This window comes from Euprymna scolopes, chromosome 22 (assembly GCF_053919585.1).
Source record: "Euprymna scolopes isolate OS-2025 chromosome 22, ASM5391958v1, whole genome shotgun sequence".
NCBI classification, from domain to species: domain Eukaryota; kingdom Metazoa; phylum Mollusca; class Cephalopoda; order Sepiida; family Sepiolidae; genus Euprymna; species Euprymna scolopes.
In genome coordinates this window covers 79,885,429-79,905,575 of record NC_136503.1, presented here as the reverse complement: position 1 = coordinate 79,905,575, position 20,147 = coordinate 79,885,429, and the positions used below count along the sequence as shown (strand labels likewise).

General features: G+C 32.0%; 1 protein-coding gene across 4 annotated transcripts in view; it reads left to right on the top strand.

Moving 5' to 3' along the window:
• Positions 1–15,630: 15,630 nt before the first annotated feature.
• The window catches only part of LOC145243489 (endoplasmic reticulum-Golgi intermediate compartment protein 3-like), a 113,479-nt gene continuing 108,962 nt past the window's right edge, over positions 15,631–20,147 (top strand). For 3 of the 4 annotated variants that reach the window (XM_080106433.1, XM_080106432.1, XM_080106431.1), the window contains exon 1: positions 15,927–16,175. In XM_080106433.1, coding sequence (XP_079962559.1) covers positions 16,076–16,175 — 100 coding nt within the window. In that variant the 5' untranslated portion in view covers positions 15,927–16,075. Of the gene's footprint in view, positions 16,176–20,147 lie in introns of all 4 variants that reach the window. The other variant, XM_080106434.1, reaches the window with a different exon arrangement.

The window sequence follows — 20,147 nt, the reverse complement described above, 5'->3', positions numbered from 1 at the left end:
GCAAAATAAAAACGCTCTCTCCATTTATTATATACTTCTTTTTCTCAAGGATTTGATTTTTAAAATATGCTTAAGTGTATGGAAATTTGTAAATAACTAGAATTCGATGGTATAATGAGATTCAGACGTGATTCTGATGAACACTAAAAAGCATATAGCTCTAATTGCTACTTTCTTTTTTTTCTCCATTTCATTGCAATTCGCTTTTCTCTTCATTTCTAACGGCAATTTAGTTTTCACAAGAATATGTTAAATATTTTCGACCAATGAAAATCGGTTCAAACCCCCAAACGTAACAAGTAGAGTAATTATTCGGAAGCTAGAGAGAACTTTTATCTGGTGATCACCTTGAACAGGACTCTAACAACGTACCTTCTGGATGGCTGAGTTTGTAGGCTTGAAGGAATTTCAGTGTGGGGTATTTCAGTCTTCTAGAATGGGCGCTGCTGAAAAGTTGAGGCACGTCGCATCACCCGGAAAAACTCTGAACTTGTTGACCAACTCATTGTTTCTTTTTATAGGTTTGGTTGATTTTATATAGGATTATTACTTTGGAGTTTGAAATGATTTTTATTATTGGAAAAATACTTTGAGTTCACACGTTTCTGTGAAAACTAACTTGCTTTTGAAGTGGTGAAGAAAATGAATCCTGATGCAGCGTAAAAAGAAAATGGGTACAATTAAAGCCATTTGCTTTTAGCTTTTGTCCGAATTGCACTTCGATGTAAAAATCTGATGCCAGACTGCCATGAAAGAAGTAAAAAGAAAAAATAGGAAAAAGTCCGATGAACAAACAAAGAAAAGACATAGCTCGTTCGCTTTGCGCATAAATTTCCAAACTACCACAAACTCACTTATCTTTTCATTGTTTGTCCTTTCATGCAATGGTTTTCATTACATTCTACTAAAATATAGGAGTTGGTCTTATCACATATAAGGCAAGTTCTCTAAATTGTAGTTGTCAGATATCTGTGTTATGTTTGATGATACATGCTATCGATTTAATAACCATGATGGTCATCGGATAATACATAAACTTTAATACATTTAATTAACAGATTTACAGATTAGATGGTCATATAGAATGGATGCATAATGATGGAGACGCATTTTATTTACCTCCGAAACTGTCATGGTGGAATGACAATACCCAAGGGCGATAACTCTGTCTGATTTAGTCCAATTGGAATGTCTCTATTATTTCTTTTTATTTTTCTAGATTAATGCATAACAGTTAGCTTTAATATTAATAAACTGCATTGGAGTAGTGCAGGTCACTTAGCATATTTGTGCAAATACTCGAATATAAGAAATTTTACTCAGGACGAATATCTGTATTGTTTCATCCAACAAACATTGTTCCTTAAGATTCACAGTTATATTTAATGTGATTTTAAAAAATCCGCAACAATGATTGGTATCTTAGCATATATTACTATAAAATCCACAGAATTTCTTCTTATCTTTAAATAAAATATAGGAGTTAGTCTTAACATCTATAAGGCAAGTTCTTACAGCCACCTTTAAATTGTTGTATTATATTTTGAAAGATACCATTCATTCCAATATTCCTGGCCTGTTTTATTTCTAGCATCCCACTTAGTTCCCACTCTCCATGATGAGGTTTTGTAAATAAAATCCTTTTAAAACAAGTTGGGCATCGTCTAACAAAATGGTCTCCAAATTACAGCCTGCGGGCCAAATCTAGCCCATCAAAGTCTTTAGTTTGGCCTGCGGAGCTCTTATAGAAAACCTAAGATATTAAAGAAAAAATTTTAAAAAATGGAAATATGTGAAAATTTTGTGGTGGTTTTTCTTTTTGTTCAGAAAATAATTTAAAGAATAAGGTTTTGGAAAAACCAGCTTCACTAAAAAGTAAAGCTAACAAGCAAAGCAGTAAAAATACGTTCAGATAATTGTTTTGTGTTTCGGCCCACGTAGCTCTAAAAAGTCAGCAATATGGCCTGCCGTTCAACAATTTGGGAAACCTTACATCTAAGATCAAGCCACAGAGTAAATATGGCATTTTGGTGAGTGTCTAGTATAGGGTAAGCCCCACAGTTTTGATAAAATGAAATGACGATTGAACCGTCACCATCGAGAGACAAGAAGGCGTGTTAACTGACCTATGATGTCACAGTTAGGTAATGCCTAATAGGCAACAGACCAGACTTCCAGTAGAGATCAACTGTTTTTCCTCGTTTTTCTGTCCCAAAGTGCCGTGGGAATCATAAAAACAGATCAAAAGTTGGTGTACGATTCTGCATTTGGATACGTGCAATTAGGTTGGTTGGTTGGTTGGTTGGTTGGTTGGTTTTGTTTTAAGGCATATCAACCCTTTTCGGGTTATTTAATGCCGAATCCAAAGATTTTGAAGAAAATTTTTCCAGAGAATATATTTGTTGTTTCAAGTCGGTTTCTATTTAACCCATAGGTGGGACCCTAACAGGTACTACCACTCTGGGTCAGAGTGGACCTGGGAGCAATGGTAATTAAAGGGTAGCTTCACACTCTCCAAAGCCCGTAAGCTGAGTCCTCACCACTGGATATAGTTTAAGATCATATCCAGGACCCGTGCAATTAGGAGAAATAATTTTAATTTGAGAAAATATAGCAAAGTAAGTGACGTTGTTTTTAATAATTAAAAACGTATTTAATTAGAACTGCATTTAAGTAATTACATGACATTTGATAACATTGTCAATACAAATTAAAGAACCAATCAGGTTTATTAATAATGCAACAAACAATGTGTTGAATTTATTTTCTTTTAATTATCAATTTTTCATGGGCTTAAAAAAGATTTTCACAATATGTCTATCAGAGAAAGTTGAAAATTTCATGTTTTTTTTTTTTTTGTTGTTAAATTGTAAAACATAATTTTTATATGATAATATTTTTTTCTGTCTTTTCTTTTAATAATAGATTAAAAATTTCATTGAGTACTAGCGGGATGTGGATGGGGGTGGGGGTGGGAGTCTGGCTTTGCCTGGACATAAAATATGCTTAAATATGATATTTTAATTTGTCCAGATTTTGTATATTTTTATAGAGTCGTGATTTCAAAAGTAAAAAAATAAAAACAGTATTTAGGGGCCCATCAGCTAGAATCGAAACTGAAACTTTAGCATTTAAAGCTGATGACGTTACCACTGTACCAACGTGACATGCATATAAACCGATTAAAAATTAAAAATTAATAATAAACTAAGATGAATGTACAAAATGTTGAACGATTTTTTCTATTTTGACCCATTTTTTACCCTTTAAAAACAATTTTAACTGGCTAAAGACCCAAAGGAGAATGTGCCATAAAAAATCCAATCATTTGAAGCCCCTAGCGCCGCTCTGCGACTTTTACTTTCGGAGGAGATAGAGTTTGAAAATAAGGAGACAGAGAGACAGACCGACAGACAGACAGACATATAACCGTTTATATATTAGATTTTCAATTATTTTAAAGTTACGTGTATTGTTTGGAAGAGACGTCATAGTTTGCACACCATTTGTTTTGTTGAAATATATTTATATCCGTTAAATGTTTTGTTTATTTGTATGTTATTACATTTTAGTTCTCAATAATTAGCGTGACTAAAGTAGGAACTAATTGTAGAAAAAATTTGAAAATTTCAATACTTATGTACCTATGTTTCCATGCTATTATTGTTACCATGCTATTAAAAGTATTTTTAAATTAAATTAAAGTTTATTAAATTGTTAGGTGAAAGTACAGAATAGTCCCAGCATACTTTCTCCATGTTAAGAATGACTTTCTAAATAATAACATTATTATTTCAGCATGGTAACATAAGTGCATAAGTACCATAATTTTTTGTTAAATTGTTAGGTGAAAGTACAGAATGTGATGGGCATGCACGGAAGAGCTCAAGACGTGTGTGTTTGTGTCTTAGTCGAGCCTACCTGCGGTAAAAAATGAGTTCATCAAAGGGATACAAAAAGACTCATTTAGCGAATAATTGCTGAGGTTGCTCTGGTGGCATGTCATGTCATATCAACGGAGTTGTTTGGGATCATATCAGGTTATATCGACAGAATCATTTGGGACCATGCCTGGTCGTGTCAACGGAATTGTTTAAGATTGTTCCAGGTTATGTTGATAGAAGTGTTTGGTACCATGTCATGTCAGGTCACATCAATGGTTATTGTCCGTGTCGGGTTGCATCGACAGTATTGTTCACGTTGAGTCATTTAGACAGAAGCATTTGGTTTACGTTTGTTGTTCAGTTAACTTGACGATTGTCACAGTTGTACTATTGCATATGATGACAATATATATATGGGGGAGGTCTGTCTTTTTCCTTCATGAAGTGACAAGTTATTTCGGCCATTATCGCCTTCAATCCGAAGCTTATAGTAGTGTTCGATGGCAATTTTGTTATGCCCACATGCTAGTGGGAAATGGAATAATCGAGAGGTTCCATCGTACAATAAAGTGCATTGCGGCAAGAACATGGTGCACGATCTTGGAAGCAGTAAGCTGGCACAACGTTACACTCAAGGGCAATAGAATGGCTATGATTGCACCTGCAAATGTAACATACAACTATAAGATCCGTGTTAAGAGAGTATCGATGAAGTAGTGACACCTAACAATGCAACTGCTAGTCTGTACAAGGAGAGAGATGCTGTTTAGATGAGGAATCCAAAGGGAAGATGTGCAACGCAGTTTAGCATGAGTAAAGTGCTGAAAATCAATAGCCCACACTCAATTTCGATTAATGGAATACCATGCCATATAAAAGATGTGCGTCCAGCGTGTTGAAATGATTGCCCATCCATGACAACATAACCTCTTCAGATGATGGAGCCCCACTGCTATACAAACGACCACATGAAGAAAGTGATGGACCCAACGAACTACTGTAGGAGGAGTTCAATGATGCTACAAATGAAAGCGCTATTGAGGAAGTTCCTGGGCCAGCACCGGTAAGATGAAGTATGACACTTTTTAATTAAGTGTCAAAAGGTTGACTGGCGAAGTTAATTAAATAATAATTAATCCAATTATAATAATAATTGTTTTATTGAACAGTATAAAATTCGTTTGGGTAGCAAACCCTTTTTAAGAACCAGGTGTAATAAACTGTCATTGAGTGCAAAGAGATGATGACCCGAGAAAGAACAGGATTGACCTATAGAACTGTCAATAAAACAAAAACCATCTGCAGGTGTATCGACCTTTCAAAATTATAAAAACATTATTAAAATAAATTCGTTTTGGGAATCCAACATTTTAAGTGCAAGGAGATTGTGACTCGAGCAATGACATATAAAACTAAAACAAAGTGCAGGTGTTTGCACTTGCTGAAAAATCATAATTTTCAAAATTATAAACAATAAATGTATTTCTAAAGTTGGCAAACATTGTGGGTCGGCCTAGCACAAGTTTGGCACAAGGCTGGGCGGCTATACATCGTTAATTAACTAATCACAGAATTGCTCCATATAGCCCCTCCCAATGACTGCAACTAATTGGCCGATTATCTAAAACCAATCAGGAGCTAACCAGGGGGATTGTTACGATGATAGCCATTAGTCGGCAATCCCCATTGGCTGACCAATCAGACACTGATTGTTCAAGGATTGGGGCCAATAAATAGAGGATACCCAAAGCGAAAAATCGAGTTGGTTCGTTTTTGTCGCCGCTTAAAGAACCAAATCCGTTGCCACTCCGTTCTACATCATTAACGCTGCCTAATTGCAGTTAAGATTTTCTAAGAAAATTTTATTCCGCCAGTCAACCACAATCACTCCCATTCCGTGGTGTTGTTATTGTTTATAACAAGCGCTTTCCGACATTGTCTTTTGGGTGCTTGGCAACTTTTCTTCCCTCCAGCAACAACCCAACCTTCGTCGACTGGACCGTACTCATCTCTTCTTTCTACAGATCTTAAAGCAACGTGGGCGTGGAAGGAAACAGAGAAAGACCAGTCGAAATATGTGGTGATCACGAAACCATCGGCCAACTCGGGTTCGTGAAGATATCGTACCACAGAAGTACCAGGCAAAAGCGACCTGCCCCACATTGCCATTTGTGTGATCTCGAGATCAGGGAGAAGTGCGTGAAAGTGCTCAAGACTTGTGTATCACTCTTAGTTGGCCTTCCTATGGAGAAAAATGAGTTCATCTAAAGGCTACAAAAAGATGACGCCAGGATCGTTCATCGTGTAACTGCTGAGATTGTTTTGGTAGCGTGTCGGATCATATTGATTAAGTTGTTTGGGATCATATCAGGTTGTGTTAATGAAATTGTTTGGGACCACCATGCCAGGTTGTGTCGACAGAGTTGTTTGGGATCGTGTCAGATTGTGTCGATGGAATCGTTTGGGACCATATCGGGTTGTGTCAATGAAAGTGTTTGGTGTCGAGTCGCATCGATGGTATTATCTGCATTGAGTTGTGTAAACGGAAGTATTTGGTTTATGTTTGTTGTTCATTTGACTTGACAGTTGTCGCAGTCGTACTGTCGTGTGTGATAACAATATATATTGGGGGGGGGGTCGTCTCTCTTTGCTCGTGAGGTTACACAGAATAATTACAAAACACCCTCCCATGTTAAGAATGGCTTTCTAAATAATAACATTATCATTTCAGCATGTTAACATAAGTGTACAAGTACTAAAATGTAATGTTATTTTTTTTAGTTTTTAAAATTGTAAAACACAATTTTTAAAATTGTAAAACACAATTTTTAAATGATAATTTTTTTACTTTTTTAAATTGTAAAACACAATTTTTAAAATTGTAAAACACAATTTTTAAAATTGTAAAACACAATTTTTAAATGATAATTTTTTTCAGTCTTTTCTCAGATAAAAAATTTCATTGAGTTTTTTTGTTGAATTTTTGTTTATTTATTTGCGTGTTATCACGCTTTAGGTCTAAATAATACACGTGTCTAAAATAGGAAATGATTACAACATGACTAAAATAGGAAATGATTACAACATGACTAAAATAGGAAATGATTACAACATCGAAAATTAAAGAAAATACTAGAAACACATGCAATAAATGCTACCAATCGTGTGAAAATGTAATGTTCAATCAGTAAATATTTTAAAATATAACAAAACAACAACAAAAAAAAAATGATAATGTTTCCTTCCAAATTCATTCCCACCCTGATATAATATTGCAAATGTCTGTCTACTATTTTTTCTTAGTTTTTAACAAGAGTCAACATTATGGTACTCTTGTCATTTAAGTTATTTCTTTAGTTCTTTAGTCCATTTTCGACCTAGAGATATAAGAAAGGAGACGTTAAAATTTGATCAAAAGACAGGTAGTATCATTACAGTCAAACATAAAAGACAAAGCCTTCGGAATGGTGCTATTCCTAGAATTTTGCCAAATTGTGCAAGAATCACCAAACTCCTAGAATGTTTGACTGAAGAATTTTGTCATTAAATATGCTATACAGAAAAGTATAAATTAAAATAATAAACGAATTTTAGCCTATGGAATCAATCATAAACCCCAATGTTTATCTTTTAATGCAAGGACAACATAAACTTTTCTTTTTGAATTAATTCTTTTAGTTAATATTGAATAAAGTTAAATTTAAGCATAAATAGTCTTCGGTATTTTTCCCTTTTTCAATATATTAAAAAAAAATTTCATTCTTTCTTTAAATAATACTGTCGTTTATTACCGGCAGTCTGACTGTGCAACAGATCTTGCTTGATTTACCTACTATGCATGACACAATTTTTCAGCTAACAGGCATTGTTTCTCGATGGTGATGATCGAAGCCTTCTCTAGATAAAAAAAAAATACATAAATAAATAAATAAATAATACAAAAACGATTCAGGCTTCATGCCTAAGGCAAACACTCAACTTTATGATTATTGTTTTTTGTTTATAAAAAAAAAAAACAACTTGTGAATATAAATTTTTTGCTTAAATAAAATTACTTGTTCTCGTATTTAGAAAAAGAGACATATCTATTTTATTTCTGGGTATGGTTGCAGTCATCTGAAAGAAAATTTTGAAGAAACTTACATAAGAATAGAAAATAAGAATATTTCAGTGCTTGTGCAAATTAGTGATGTTTTAAACCAACGCATGTCATCAGGTAAAAACATCATTACGTAGTTATGTGTCATATCGAAATTAGTAAATTCCAAAAATTACGAAAAATGATCCAGTGAATGTGCTAATTATATTTTAAACAATAAATCATCCGCAATTACGCTCTGAGAGATGCGTAATTAAAATCAAGGGAGAAAAATCAATTTGTTATGCAGATTGCAGAATTGTTTATAACTCTTTCACATTAAAACATACGATAATACTCGATAATTCGATGAATTCTATTTTTGCTCGTAATAATTTTTCTATTGGATCACTTTTCGTAATTTTGGAAATTTATACTAATTTCCCTAAGAAACATAAGTATGTAATAATTAGGGCTGTGACAACAGCATATTCTTTTCATTGTTATGACTCTTGCGTATATCCCCGTTAATATCTTATATGTTTTTATATAGACTGATGTGGTTATCGATTGATGGGCCGTGTCTTACTGTGTCAGATATATACCTGAGAGTCAAAAGATGAAAAGAATATTCTGTTGTCACAGCCGTAGCAATAGGTATATCAGAATTTTTGTAGGGATTTTTGACACCCCTAACACGAAACTGCGAATAAAATATAAAAAAACTCGTAATTTCTCTATAAAAAATGGGTTGTTTATTTTCTTTATGGATTATATTTCCAAAATAAACTATTAAAGTTGTTTTAAAAGTAATAGAAATATATATATTTTTTAAACAGTAATGAATTTTACGAGTTAAATATTTTTCAATTTTTAAACTTTAAAAATCTATCAAAATTTTTCTATTGATTCTATTTTTACGATATTTTCAGGGTCAATGTGAAATTTTATGCTCTTTCCAATAAACGGAATATAATATTTTAGACAAACGTTTTTTTTTTAATTCACGCCCCCCCCATTTTCAAGTGTCTATAAAAAAGTAAATAATTAATTTACTCACCAAAGTTTTATATATCACAAATTGAAGAGAAAAGGTCAATAAATAATATATTGAAATTTAAAACAAAAAATTAGTGTTTTTTAGAAATTTACCTGTAAAGTTTAAAACCTTCTTTTTAGACCACGTTGTTTGTTTTTTTTCTTTTGTTTTTTTTTAATGAAAACTTGGTCCTTGCTCCTTTAATTGAAAAAAAAAAATTAAGGCTTGAATTACATTTTTCGAGTAGCTATAAGCTTGGAAAGACAGGGGGGTCGAATAATTCACGCCTCCCATTTTGAAATGTCTATTAAAAAGTAAATAATTAATTTACTCACCAAAGTGTTATATATCACAAATTGAAGAGAAAAGGTCAATAAATAATATATTAAAATTTAAAACAAAAAAAGTAGTGTTTTTTAGAAATTTACCTGTAAAGTCCGAAGTTTAAAACCTTTAAAAAAAAAACAAACACGTTGTTTTTTTTTTGTTGTTGTTTTTTTTTTTTAATGAAACCTTGGTCCTTGCTCCTTTAATTGAAAAACAAATTAGGGCTTGAATTACATTTTTCGAGGAGTTATAAGCTTGGAAAGACGGGGTTGAATTATTCACTATTTTTAACGAAATTTTTGACACACCTACCGTAGCAATAGTGCTATTACGTCGGTTTAAATCATCACTAATGCCAAATATATATGTGCATAAGAACCTTTATCTCTCTTTCTCTCTCTCTCTCTCTCTCTCTCTCTCTCTCTCATATATATATATATATATATATATATATATATATATATATACTAGCAAAAGTACCCGTCGTTGACTGAGTTAAAAAAAACAACCTACAGAAAATGGACTGTGATTTATTAAAGTATGATAAAGGAAGGATTGTAAAGAGATAGCTTCGAATTCGGGAGTATCAAAACCAAAGAAAAATATGATGAAAGTAAAAATAAAATAGATAAACCCCATAATTTATTATACCATACCTGTTCACATTGAAACACTTATCACAATATTCTGTGGATCTATATTAAAAAACCTTGTTAAACTTTGTGACATATTTCCATTCTATGGAGGTCAGGTGCGAACGAACACCCCATAATTTTATTATACCATATTTCTTCAAACCGAAACATAATTATCAAAGGATACTTACGTAGATAGATATGAAAAGTCTTTATTAAAGTTTGTGCCTATTTCCATTCTATGGAGGCCAGGCGCGAACGCAGACCCCACAATTTTATTATACCATCCCTGCTTAAGTTAAAACATACTTATCAAAGTATTATTATGTACATCTATATCAAAAACACTTGTAAACGATTTTTTTTAATTTTTAATTTTTTTATTTCCATACTTTGTGGACCAGGCGCGAACGCAGACCCCACAATTGTAATGAATCACCATTCTGCCAGATCAAACATACCCATTCCTGTGTCTCTATACATCTTCTATCATTATACGTAATCAGTTTTTTAAAATAGTGAACCAACCATATAGGAGCCTATTCGTGACCACACACACAGCTTTATATATATATATATATATATATATATATATATATATATATATATATATATATATATATATATATATATATATATATATATATATATATATATATATATATATATATATATATATATATATATATATATATATATATATATATATATATATATATATATATATATATATATATATATATATATATATATATATATATATATATATATATATATATATATATATATATATATATATATATATATATATATATATATATATATATATATATATATATATATATATATATATATATATATATATATATATATATATATATATATATATATATATATATATATATATATATATATATATATATATATATATATATATATATATATATATATATATATATATATATATATATATATATATATATATATATATATATATATATATATATATATATATCTGTAATTATTTACCGCGAACATTAAAGAAAATTATACATTTCATTGTTAAAACCAGACACATCAAGTTATCAAGGGAGCAAACTCGTGTATTCCTGTAACTAAGGTTATTTCCCTTGGATTATTGGTCTGATGAAAAGAGTGAAGACTAAATTAATTGAAATCGACGTGCTATAGTTGTTGAGGAAAGGTATTTATTTTATACTAGCATGACCCGTGTACCGGCGTAGCCCAATCGAAGTATGTCTCCTATTCCATTTGTCAAAAAAAAAAAAAAATTCAGTACGGTTGTTAGTTGGATCCATTGTCCGACCATTATAATATCAGGCACTAGCACCCGTAGCCAAAAATGAATGTACCGTGGCAATATACGGGCGCATTTCATATTATTTATATATTCGAGTGTATATCTTTCAAGTAATTGCGTATTTGTTAATATGATTTTTTGCCAAAAGAGAAAACAGAATTTTAAGAAAAGAAATCTGTTGAGGAGGCCAAGATCACAGTGTAGTATCTGTTCTGATATTGCATCTTACCTTTTCTGACCTCAATCAGTGTATGAAAAATCCTTCTAGACTGAGGCAATTTATATTTTTGTTCTTATCCAGCGGGCAACACAACTAAATGAGAGCTAACATTTGTATAGAAGTCATGTGTCAAACTGTAATTTTTTGTTGTGGTCGTCGTAGTCGGCGGTAGTGTGATAAAATCATGAAAAAAATAGTTTCGTATTTTGTTTATTGTTTAATGTTTTAAGCATACTTTCTATTTTGGCATAATAATTCAAAGAAAATACACTAATCAGGAGTTAATTGTTTCAATTGAGTCACGTGTCAAAGTGTAAGTTTGATTATGTTTTGAAGTCATAGTTGTCGTCGTTGTGCTAAAATAAAAAAAAAGAATACACTTTCGTAGTTTGTGAATTATATATATATTTTTGTTGTATTTTTTTTTTTTTCTTTGTGATTATAAATCCTAATAGTCATGTTGATCGAGTACTTGCTGGTAATACTTGCTGGTATAATAAGCCAAAAAAAGGTAAATGGAAAAATGTTTTATGTAAAAAAAGGACTGCACCCATAAAAAAAAAGTAAAAAGTAGCAAGCAACCCCTTTGGATTAGTTTTGCATTGCAATGTATTCTAATACTTTTATTAGGTCGAAAAACAATAACCGTTATTATATTTTTAATTGGAAACATGGAAGTTTTCTCTATGGAAATGTAACAAATTCATTTATTTTTAAGTCACCGAATTTTGTAATATGGTTTTTTGCCGACAACCGGAATTTTAAGAAAAGAAATGTGTTGGGAAGGCCAAGATCACAGTGTAGTATCTGTTCTGATACTGCATCTCACCTTTTTCTGACTTCGATCAGTGGTGGAGAAATCCTTCCAGACTGAGTCAATTTATATTTTTTGTCCCCTTCCAGAGTGCAATGCACCTTTTTAATTTAGTCATGTGTTAAAGTGTAAGTTTTATTATGTGTTAAAATCGTTGTGGTCGTCCTCATTGTGCTGCAATTAAAGAAAAATACATTTTCGTATTTGTGAATTGTAAACATTTTTTTTTGTATGATGATAAATCCTGATGGTCTTGTTGGCCGAGTACTTTGGTTATTCTTGCTGGTATAAAAAGGCAACAAAAATAAGTTGAAAAATGTTCCAATCAAAAAAAAAAAAAAAAGTGCATCCCCCAAAAGTACAAGTAGTAGTGGATTAGTTTTCTATTTTATTAGGATCGGACAACAATAATTGTTAATGTGTTTTTATAACGGAGACATGGAACCTTTTCATAAGGCACTGTAACTTTTCGCTTCGCCGAGCAGTCTTTTTTATTTCAGTCGGCATGTGTATAAAATGGCGCCCAATAGTTGTTCAGCCATATTCTATTCAAGCGCTTTTTTATCGGTGCATCTGATTATCATCAGGAGCGATTGTTGTTGTTGTCGTTTTCTTTTTCTTTTCCTTTGAGGCTTGGTGTATTTATAGATTTTTTTTGTTGGTTATATAGGTGGGTGCAGGATGGTTAGGGGCGAATTATTTTTATTTTCAATTTCGGTTCTCTTATTTTATAGTTTATTTATTTAGTTTCTTATTAGTTATTAAATACTGTTAGTATATTTGTCCCGGTGTTAAATGAGATCTGGTTAAAAAGGGGCTGCAGTTTTTGATAAGTATGGCTTCTAGTAATTTTAGTCATCATGTGCAATCATTAAGGAATCAAATTTTAGTATTGTTAGTTAAGATATTTCTAATGTCGGACAACTGTAAGTTTTTATGATGGGATGTTAGGTGTTGTTTTATGGCGCTATTGTCAACTAAATGATAGGTTAATCGTTGGGAGTGTTGTGGTGGTGTGGCCTATGTATGCATTGTATGAGTTTTTAGAGTGGGTTCGGAGACATTCTTTGAAGGGGAAAATAAATTCATACGTAACATTAGTTTGCTTTAGTGTGGTGTTAGTATTATTATTGTTTTTAATTATTAAATTGGAGGTTTGAAATTTAGTATAATATATTATTAGTTTGATCTCTTTGTTATGGTCGGTGGATCTGGTGGATCTTTTAATTAGGTTTGTTATTATTTTTGCATCTTTTTTGTAGTTAGTGTGTAGTTGGTTTTTATAGTATATTTTGATGGTGTCGTTTTTGTTAGGGTTAGAGTTTATGTTTTTGTTGTGGAGTGAGTTTAAATAGATGGCTGATGGTATGGCGGAACAACAACTTTTGGGCGGCATTTTATACAACATGCCGACTGAAATAAAAAAGACCATTCAGTGAATCAAAAAGATATCCAGAAAAATTGAAAAAAAGAATAACTTTGTCGTGTTCAATCAGATGTGCTTGAATATATATATATATATATATATATATATATATATATATATATATATATATATATATATATATATATATATATATATATATACTAGCAAAAGTACCCATCGTTGACTTGGTTCAATAACAACCTACAGAAAATTGACTCTGATTTATGAAAGTATGATAGGCTATGAAAAGGAAGGGTTGTAAAGAGATAGCTCCGAATTTTGGGGTATCAAAACCAAAGCAAAATATGATGAAAGTAAAAATAAAATAGATAAACCCCATAATTTATTATACCATACCTGTTCACACTGAAACACTTATCACAATATTCTGTGGATCTATATTAAAAACCTTGTTAAACTTTGTGACATATTTCCATTCTATGGAGGCTAGGCACGAACGCAAACCCCACAATTTTATTATACCATCCTTATTTAAGTTAAAACATACTTATCAAAGTATTATTATGTACATCTATATCAAAAACACTTGTAAACGATTTTTTTTAATTTTTAAATTTTTTATTTCCATACTTTGTGGACCAGGCGCGAACGCAAACCCTACAATTTTAATGAACCACCATTCTGCCAGATCAAACATACCCATTCCTGTGTCTCTATACATCTTCTATCATTATATGTAATCAGTTTTTTAAAATAGTGAACCATATAGGAGCCTATTCGTGACCAGACCACACACACACACACACACACACACATATAGCTTTATATTATATATATATATATATATATATATATATATATATATATATGTATATATATATATATGTATATATATATATATATATATATATGTATATATATATATATATATATATATATATGTATATATATATATATATATATGTATATATATATATATATATATATATATATATATATATATATATATATATCTGCAAAAGTTGGGGTCATTTCTTGGATTAATAGTAAAACAAAAGAGTCTCATTTCAAGTTAGTTCAACCTCCAAAATTGACTTACTATCTAATTTATAAACTGATTGTGCATATACCATATAAGATATAAGGTTTATTAATTTGCATAAGTTTTGATAGTAAAAGTATGTATACAAGTTTTTATGGCAAAACTTATAATAGATACATTCAATAAGTTATTTTTTTTTTTAAATTGCCAGATTTATTTAGGCTCAATAACAAATGATTCGCACTTTCAGAATATATATAGTTTACTAACGATATATAGTCATCCGCAGAAAGACTGTTTCACTGTATTAAAGTTCTTCAGTGCAGCAACTACCCCAAGCCAGGATCGAAACTCGACTGCTTAGGTGCTTCTAATTGTTACACTATTTGGCGGTTGCTAAGATGTGTATATGAAATTATAATGATCAAACGCCTAAGCTCTATTTGTTTACACAAAAAGCATTGCATTATATGCTAGTAGCAGTGTTATTTCACTCACCAATATGCTCAACCCAATATAGGGAGCATTTATAGTCATCCAAAGACAGACTGTTTCGCGGTATCACAGTTTTTCTGTGCGGCTAGACTAGCAACTATCAGGATTGGAAAAACTACTTGATTAATTTACGTAATATTTGGAATATGATATGGCACTGGTAAATCGCAAAGATTTTCTGTATTTTTAAAAAATTAGGGTGAACTCTGGATAAGAAGCAAAAATTGTGTTGCTACCCTAAAATACACAATTACCTCTATTTATTTATTATTAAATTTAAATCACGCCCCCTTATTTCTTGAACGTATGTTGCGTGCATGTGCATATAATATATAAACGCGGCATTTGTTTTTCCAGATTTTTTTTTTTTAGAGTTACGTCCCTTGTTAGTTGAACTCTTTGTGTTTTCTTAGCAGAAACCGCACGCCTCCGAAATATCGCCAAACTATTTTTTTTTTTCTCCTTTACTGGCCCCTTCATCGCCCACAGATTTATATCTGCGAGGAAGGATATTTCATGGACGGCTTCACTATTTACTGACTTATTGCTCAACTGTTCACTTGGTGTATTTACTTTTTTCTTTCCGGGAGTGATAAAATACGCAGCAATCCTATTTTCTCCCAGGTGTTTCTCACGGAAGAAAGCCCATTAACTTATGTCGGCCTTTATTTATAGACAACTTCCTGCTGACGGAGCGTGAACAGATCTCGCACGCACGTCCTACTCATTTGTTGAACATAAATAATTAAAATATATATATATATTATCGATATATCTATAATTGATCTAAAAACATATTCGAGTAAAGTCGACGTAACGCAAGCACAAGCATCATGAAAAATAGGGACCTTATGATCAACCGGCTTCGACAGTTTGACGCATATCCAAAAACATTGGAAGATTTTCGCGTGAAAACATACGGAGGAGCAATCGGTAAGTAGATCTAGCTGTACTTACGCACTTATTGGACCGTGCTGAAATAATAACTTTATTATTTAGAAAGCCGTTCTTAACATGGGAGAGGAGGGTGTTTTGTAACTATTCTTTACTTTCACCGGTACTAGTGCTGTGACTGCAGAGAGTGAGCCATGCTAAAATCATAACGTTATTATTTAAAAAGCCATTCTTAACATGGGAGGGGGTGTTTTGTACCTATTCTATACTTCAACCTTACAATTGAATGAAAAAAACATATCATAAAACTTTAATTAAACTTAGAAATACGATTTAAAAATAGCGCGGATCACTCTCTGCACTTACTATAACCCTTCCACCTAACAATTTAATAATTAAAAAAAGATATCGTAAAGCTTTAATTTAACTTGAAAAAGCACCGATCTAGCTACCCCACACCCACTTTTAACTACAACGAAGTTTGACACAAGGTCAGGTTATAATGGGGGGGGGGTTTAGATCCAAGGGACTTGATTGATTTCGATATTTATGCAGAATACAAACCGTGCGTGCTGTTTTTGCTTTTTAGATCGGGTTTTCAAGTTCAGTTTAATTTTTATGGTATCTTTTGTTTATTAGATTGTTAGGTGAAAGTACAGAACAGTGAACCATTGGTTCACTGAACCAAATCACATAAATTGATCGAGTCGTTTAAAATGATTTTTAACGATTAAAAAAAAAAAAAAAAACAGAAAAATAATTATGACGTATACCGGTTACGAACCAAAACGGCATGTGAACCATTAACCAATAATTATTTTTCTGTTTTTTTTTTTTTTTTTTTTTTTTTTTTTGCTTTTTTGATTAGGTTGAACGACTTGCAACTAAAGGTTTTTACTTTCATTTTTCAATGCTTCTGCAGACTGTGCTTTTCCCCCAGGATTTTCAAGTTAAATTAAATTTTTATAGTATCTTTTGTTTACTAAATTGTTAGTTAACTTAGCTTCCTCTCATGTTAAGAAAGGCTTTCAAAATAATGTTATTTCAGCACGGTCTCTAAACTACACAAGTACTTTTTTTTTTCATTAAAATTACCATGTTTTCGATTGTAATTTTATATTTTTCCTTAATTTTTAACGGTTTGTTTGTGTTTTAAACATTGGCTATCATTTTTGGTAAACAAACATTAACAAATAATAATAAACAACAACAAAAAAAACACGAAGTTTTCGTTCGGCAGATTCCGGTGTTTTACCTGCCCGGGATATGTCGGCGATAACGCGGTTAGTATTCTGTATAAGAAAATTATTAAGATCTATTCTTAAGATGGACGGAGGGGGGGGGGGTAATTAACCCTAACCTTAATTTATGGATGGCGGGGGGGGGGGTGAAAAAGGTTGTTTCGTATACTCTCCGTACTAATTGACTGTTCGGCTACGGTTGACCATTTCCAGTCTATTCTGTACATTTCAATTTGAATCTTTATGAGGGGAGGGCCCCTGCCCCTGTTATAAAATTACTATTTGAAATAGGATTTTGAAAGTTAAATTTAATTATTACGTTGACGTTCGGTTATGAACTAAAATTTTAAGACTATAACTAAATTTTTTGTTTTTTTAACTCATATTGTTTTATAAAATTATTGGATGTAATTCTGTTTTTTACATGGGATTTATCGCATATCAAGACCCAGAGTCCACTCGAGGATGAGGGCTAATGAGTGTAAGGTGGTCACTGAGACAAGTGGTGGAAATTGGGTAGAATTTGTTTATTTTAGGGGACGGGACATCAAGAACTTGTTTACATTTGACTTGAAGATGGCCATGTTATAGTCAGCTGGGAAGCAGGCCAGCAGAACAGTGTTCCACAGGCGAGCAGTTCTAGGAAAGAAGCTTTGTTCATGGAATTTGTGCTTAGATTTAGGCGCTAATAGAGAGTAGGGGAAATTGTTCGTAGTGGTCGTAGCTAGACGAGTGCTTTTTGTGGAAGTTTGACAGAGTGGGACCATAGATTGAAGCTCAGATGAGCACTTGCCATGAAGCACAGAGACAGGCTCGCAATGTTTCTTCAGTAGGAAAGAGGTCCAAGGAAGGAGAAAAGGGCATCACCTGCTAGATTTTAAAGCCGGTTTTGAACTCTGTAAAGATAAGATGCTCCAAGCAGCTCCTTCCCAGTTGTGGCAACATTACTCCATTGTAGGGCCTATTTGGCTCTAATACAGATAGAGGAGTGCATCAGGAGTGAGATATCTTCTGGAGCGGTAGAATGATGCAACCATTTTCCCAGCGACCCTGGCAACAGATTTGATGTTAGTCTTCCATTTCAGGGCAGGAGTGAAGGTCAGTCCTACACGCTCGTTAAAGCAGGGTACGTCTTTGAGACGAGAGCCATTCATATCAATTGTAGTAAACTGGGGATCAGAGCATTGGTGGTGAAAAGATAGAAAATTGGTTTTGGATGCATTAAAATTAACCTGCCATCTTTTGCACCATGTACACACGGATTTTTTTTTAAAGAATTTTGGTAAAGTTGGAACATAGTTAGCAGTTAAGAAATCATAAATACCAAATAACTTGTACCAAATGCAGTAAAATTTAATTATCTACCGACTTGCATATTTTTAATGTGCTAAAACTAAGTTTTATTTTATTTTTTTTATGAGGTGGGGGTTGGATTGAAAATTTTTTTTGATGTTCGTGTAGTTTGCTGTCATATTAAATCCAAATTAACCGATCATGTAAAGCCTTACTTTGTACTGAAAAGGTAGTAAAAAAAATATTACCATACTATTAACTCTAAGTCCAAGTGGTAAGCCCCTCCCTTCCAAACACTCTCTTAAAACCACCTTTAATTGCCGGAAGTTTAGCAAAGTAAAGCTACGACTTTGCCACCATGTTGTTTTGGTGTGTCTATCATAGAACTAAAACGACAATGCTTTTTATGTCCGCCACCAATCGCAATCAGGATTTTGCCTTGAGTGACTCAAACCATTTGAAATCGGAAAAGAACGTCTGCTTAGAATATTTAAGAAATGCAAACTGGCGTGAGTTTCTTTTAATTCAAAACCTTTTTTATGCTTTAAATATTTTCGGATTTTACAATAATTTTTTTGTTTATTTTGTAAACAGAAGAAAAACATCAATCTATCATATTTTAGATGTAAAAATTATATTGCAATTACAACTCAACATAATGCACTGTGTATATAAATAAAATATGTAATGTTATATTACAGGATTCTATACTTTGAAATTTTCGTTCTAAAAATTACTTTGTCAGACAGTTCGTCATAAGTTTCATTTGTATACTAGCAATGGGGTGGGGGTGCCCGGCCTTAAAATACGTTTAAATATATTTTCATTCATGCAGATTTCGTATCTATTATTACAGAGCTAATTTTTTTTTATTAAATATTATATATTTTTAGTACTGATTTCAAAAGTTACAAAAAAAAAAAAAAAGACTTGGGTGCTATCAGCTAGAATCGAAACCAAAATATTTAGCGCTCCAGCCTTGCTCCCTATCATTTGAGCTATCGCAAAATAGACGAGAAAGATTTAAAATCAAACCACTTCAAGCTAAGAATGAAATTTGCTGCGCATGTGATAAAAATATGTCAGCAAGTTGAAATGAACAGTTTGCATTTCAACTTGCCGATATATGTTTGTACACGTTATTCATCCATCCAAACAAAAGTTTTACTCATTATGAACTATCTTTGGTGTATGATTACTATTTCCTGTTAATTTGTTTTATGTGACCAGTAGTTTACGAGTTTAACAATTAAATATTCACACACACACACACACACACACATTCTTACTGTTTTATATAGATTGGTTGGTAAGTAATCAATCAGGCAGCATCACAATCAATTGATGTTAGCAACAATGTTTTGCTATTCTGTTTCTTTGTAGTCAGCTTGAAGAACAGTAGAAAGCTTTCACAATTGTAATGTGGCTGATCAAGTTTTTTTTATATTTTTTTTTACAAGGAAGTCATCACTTATCA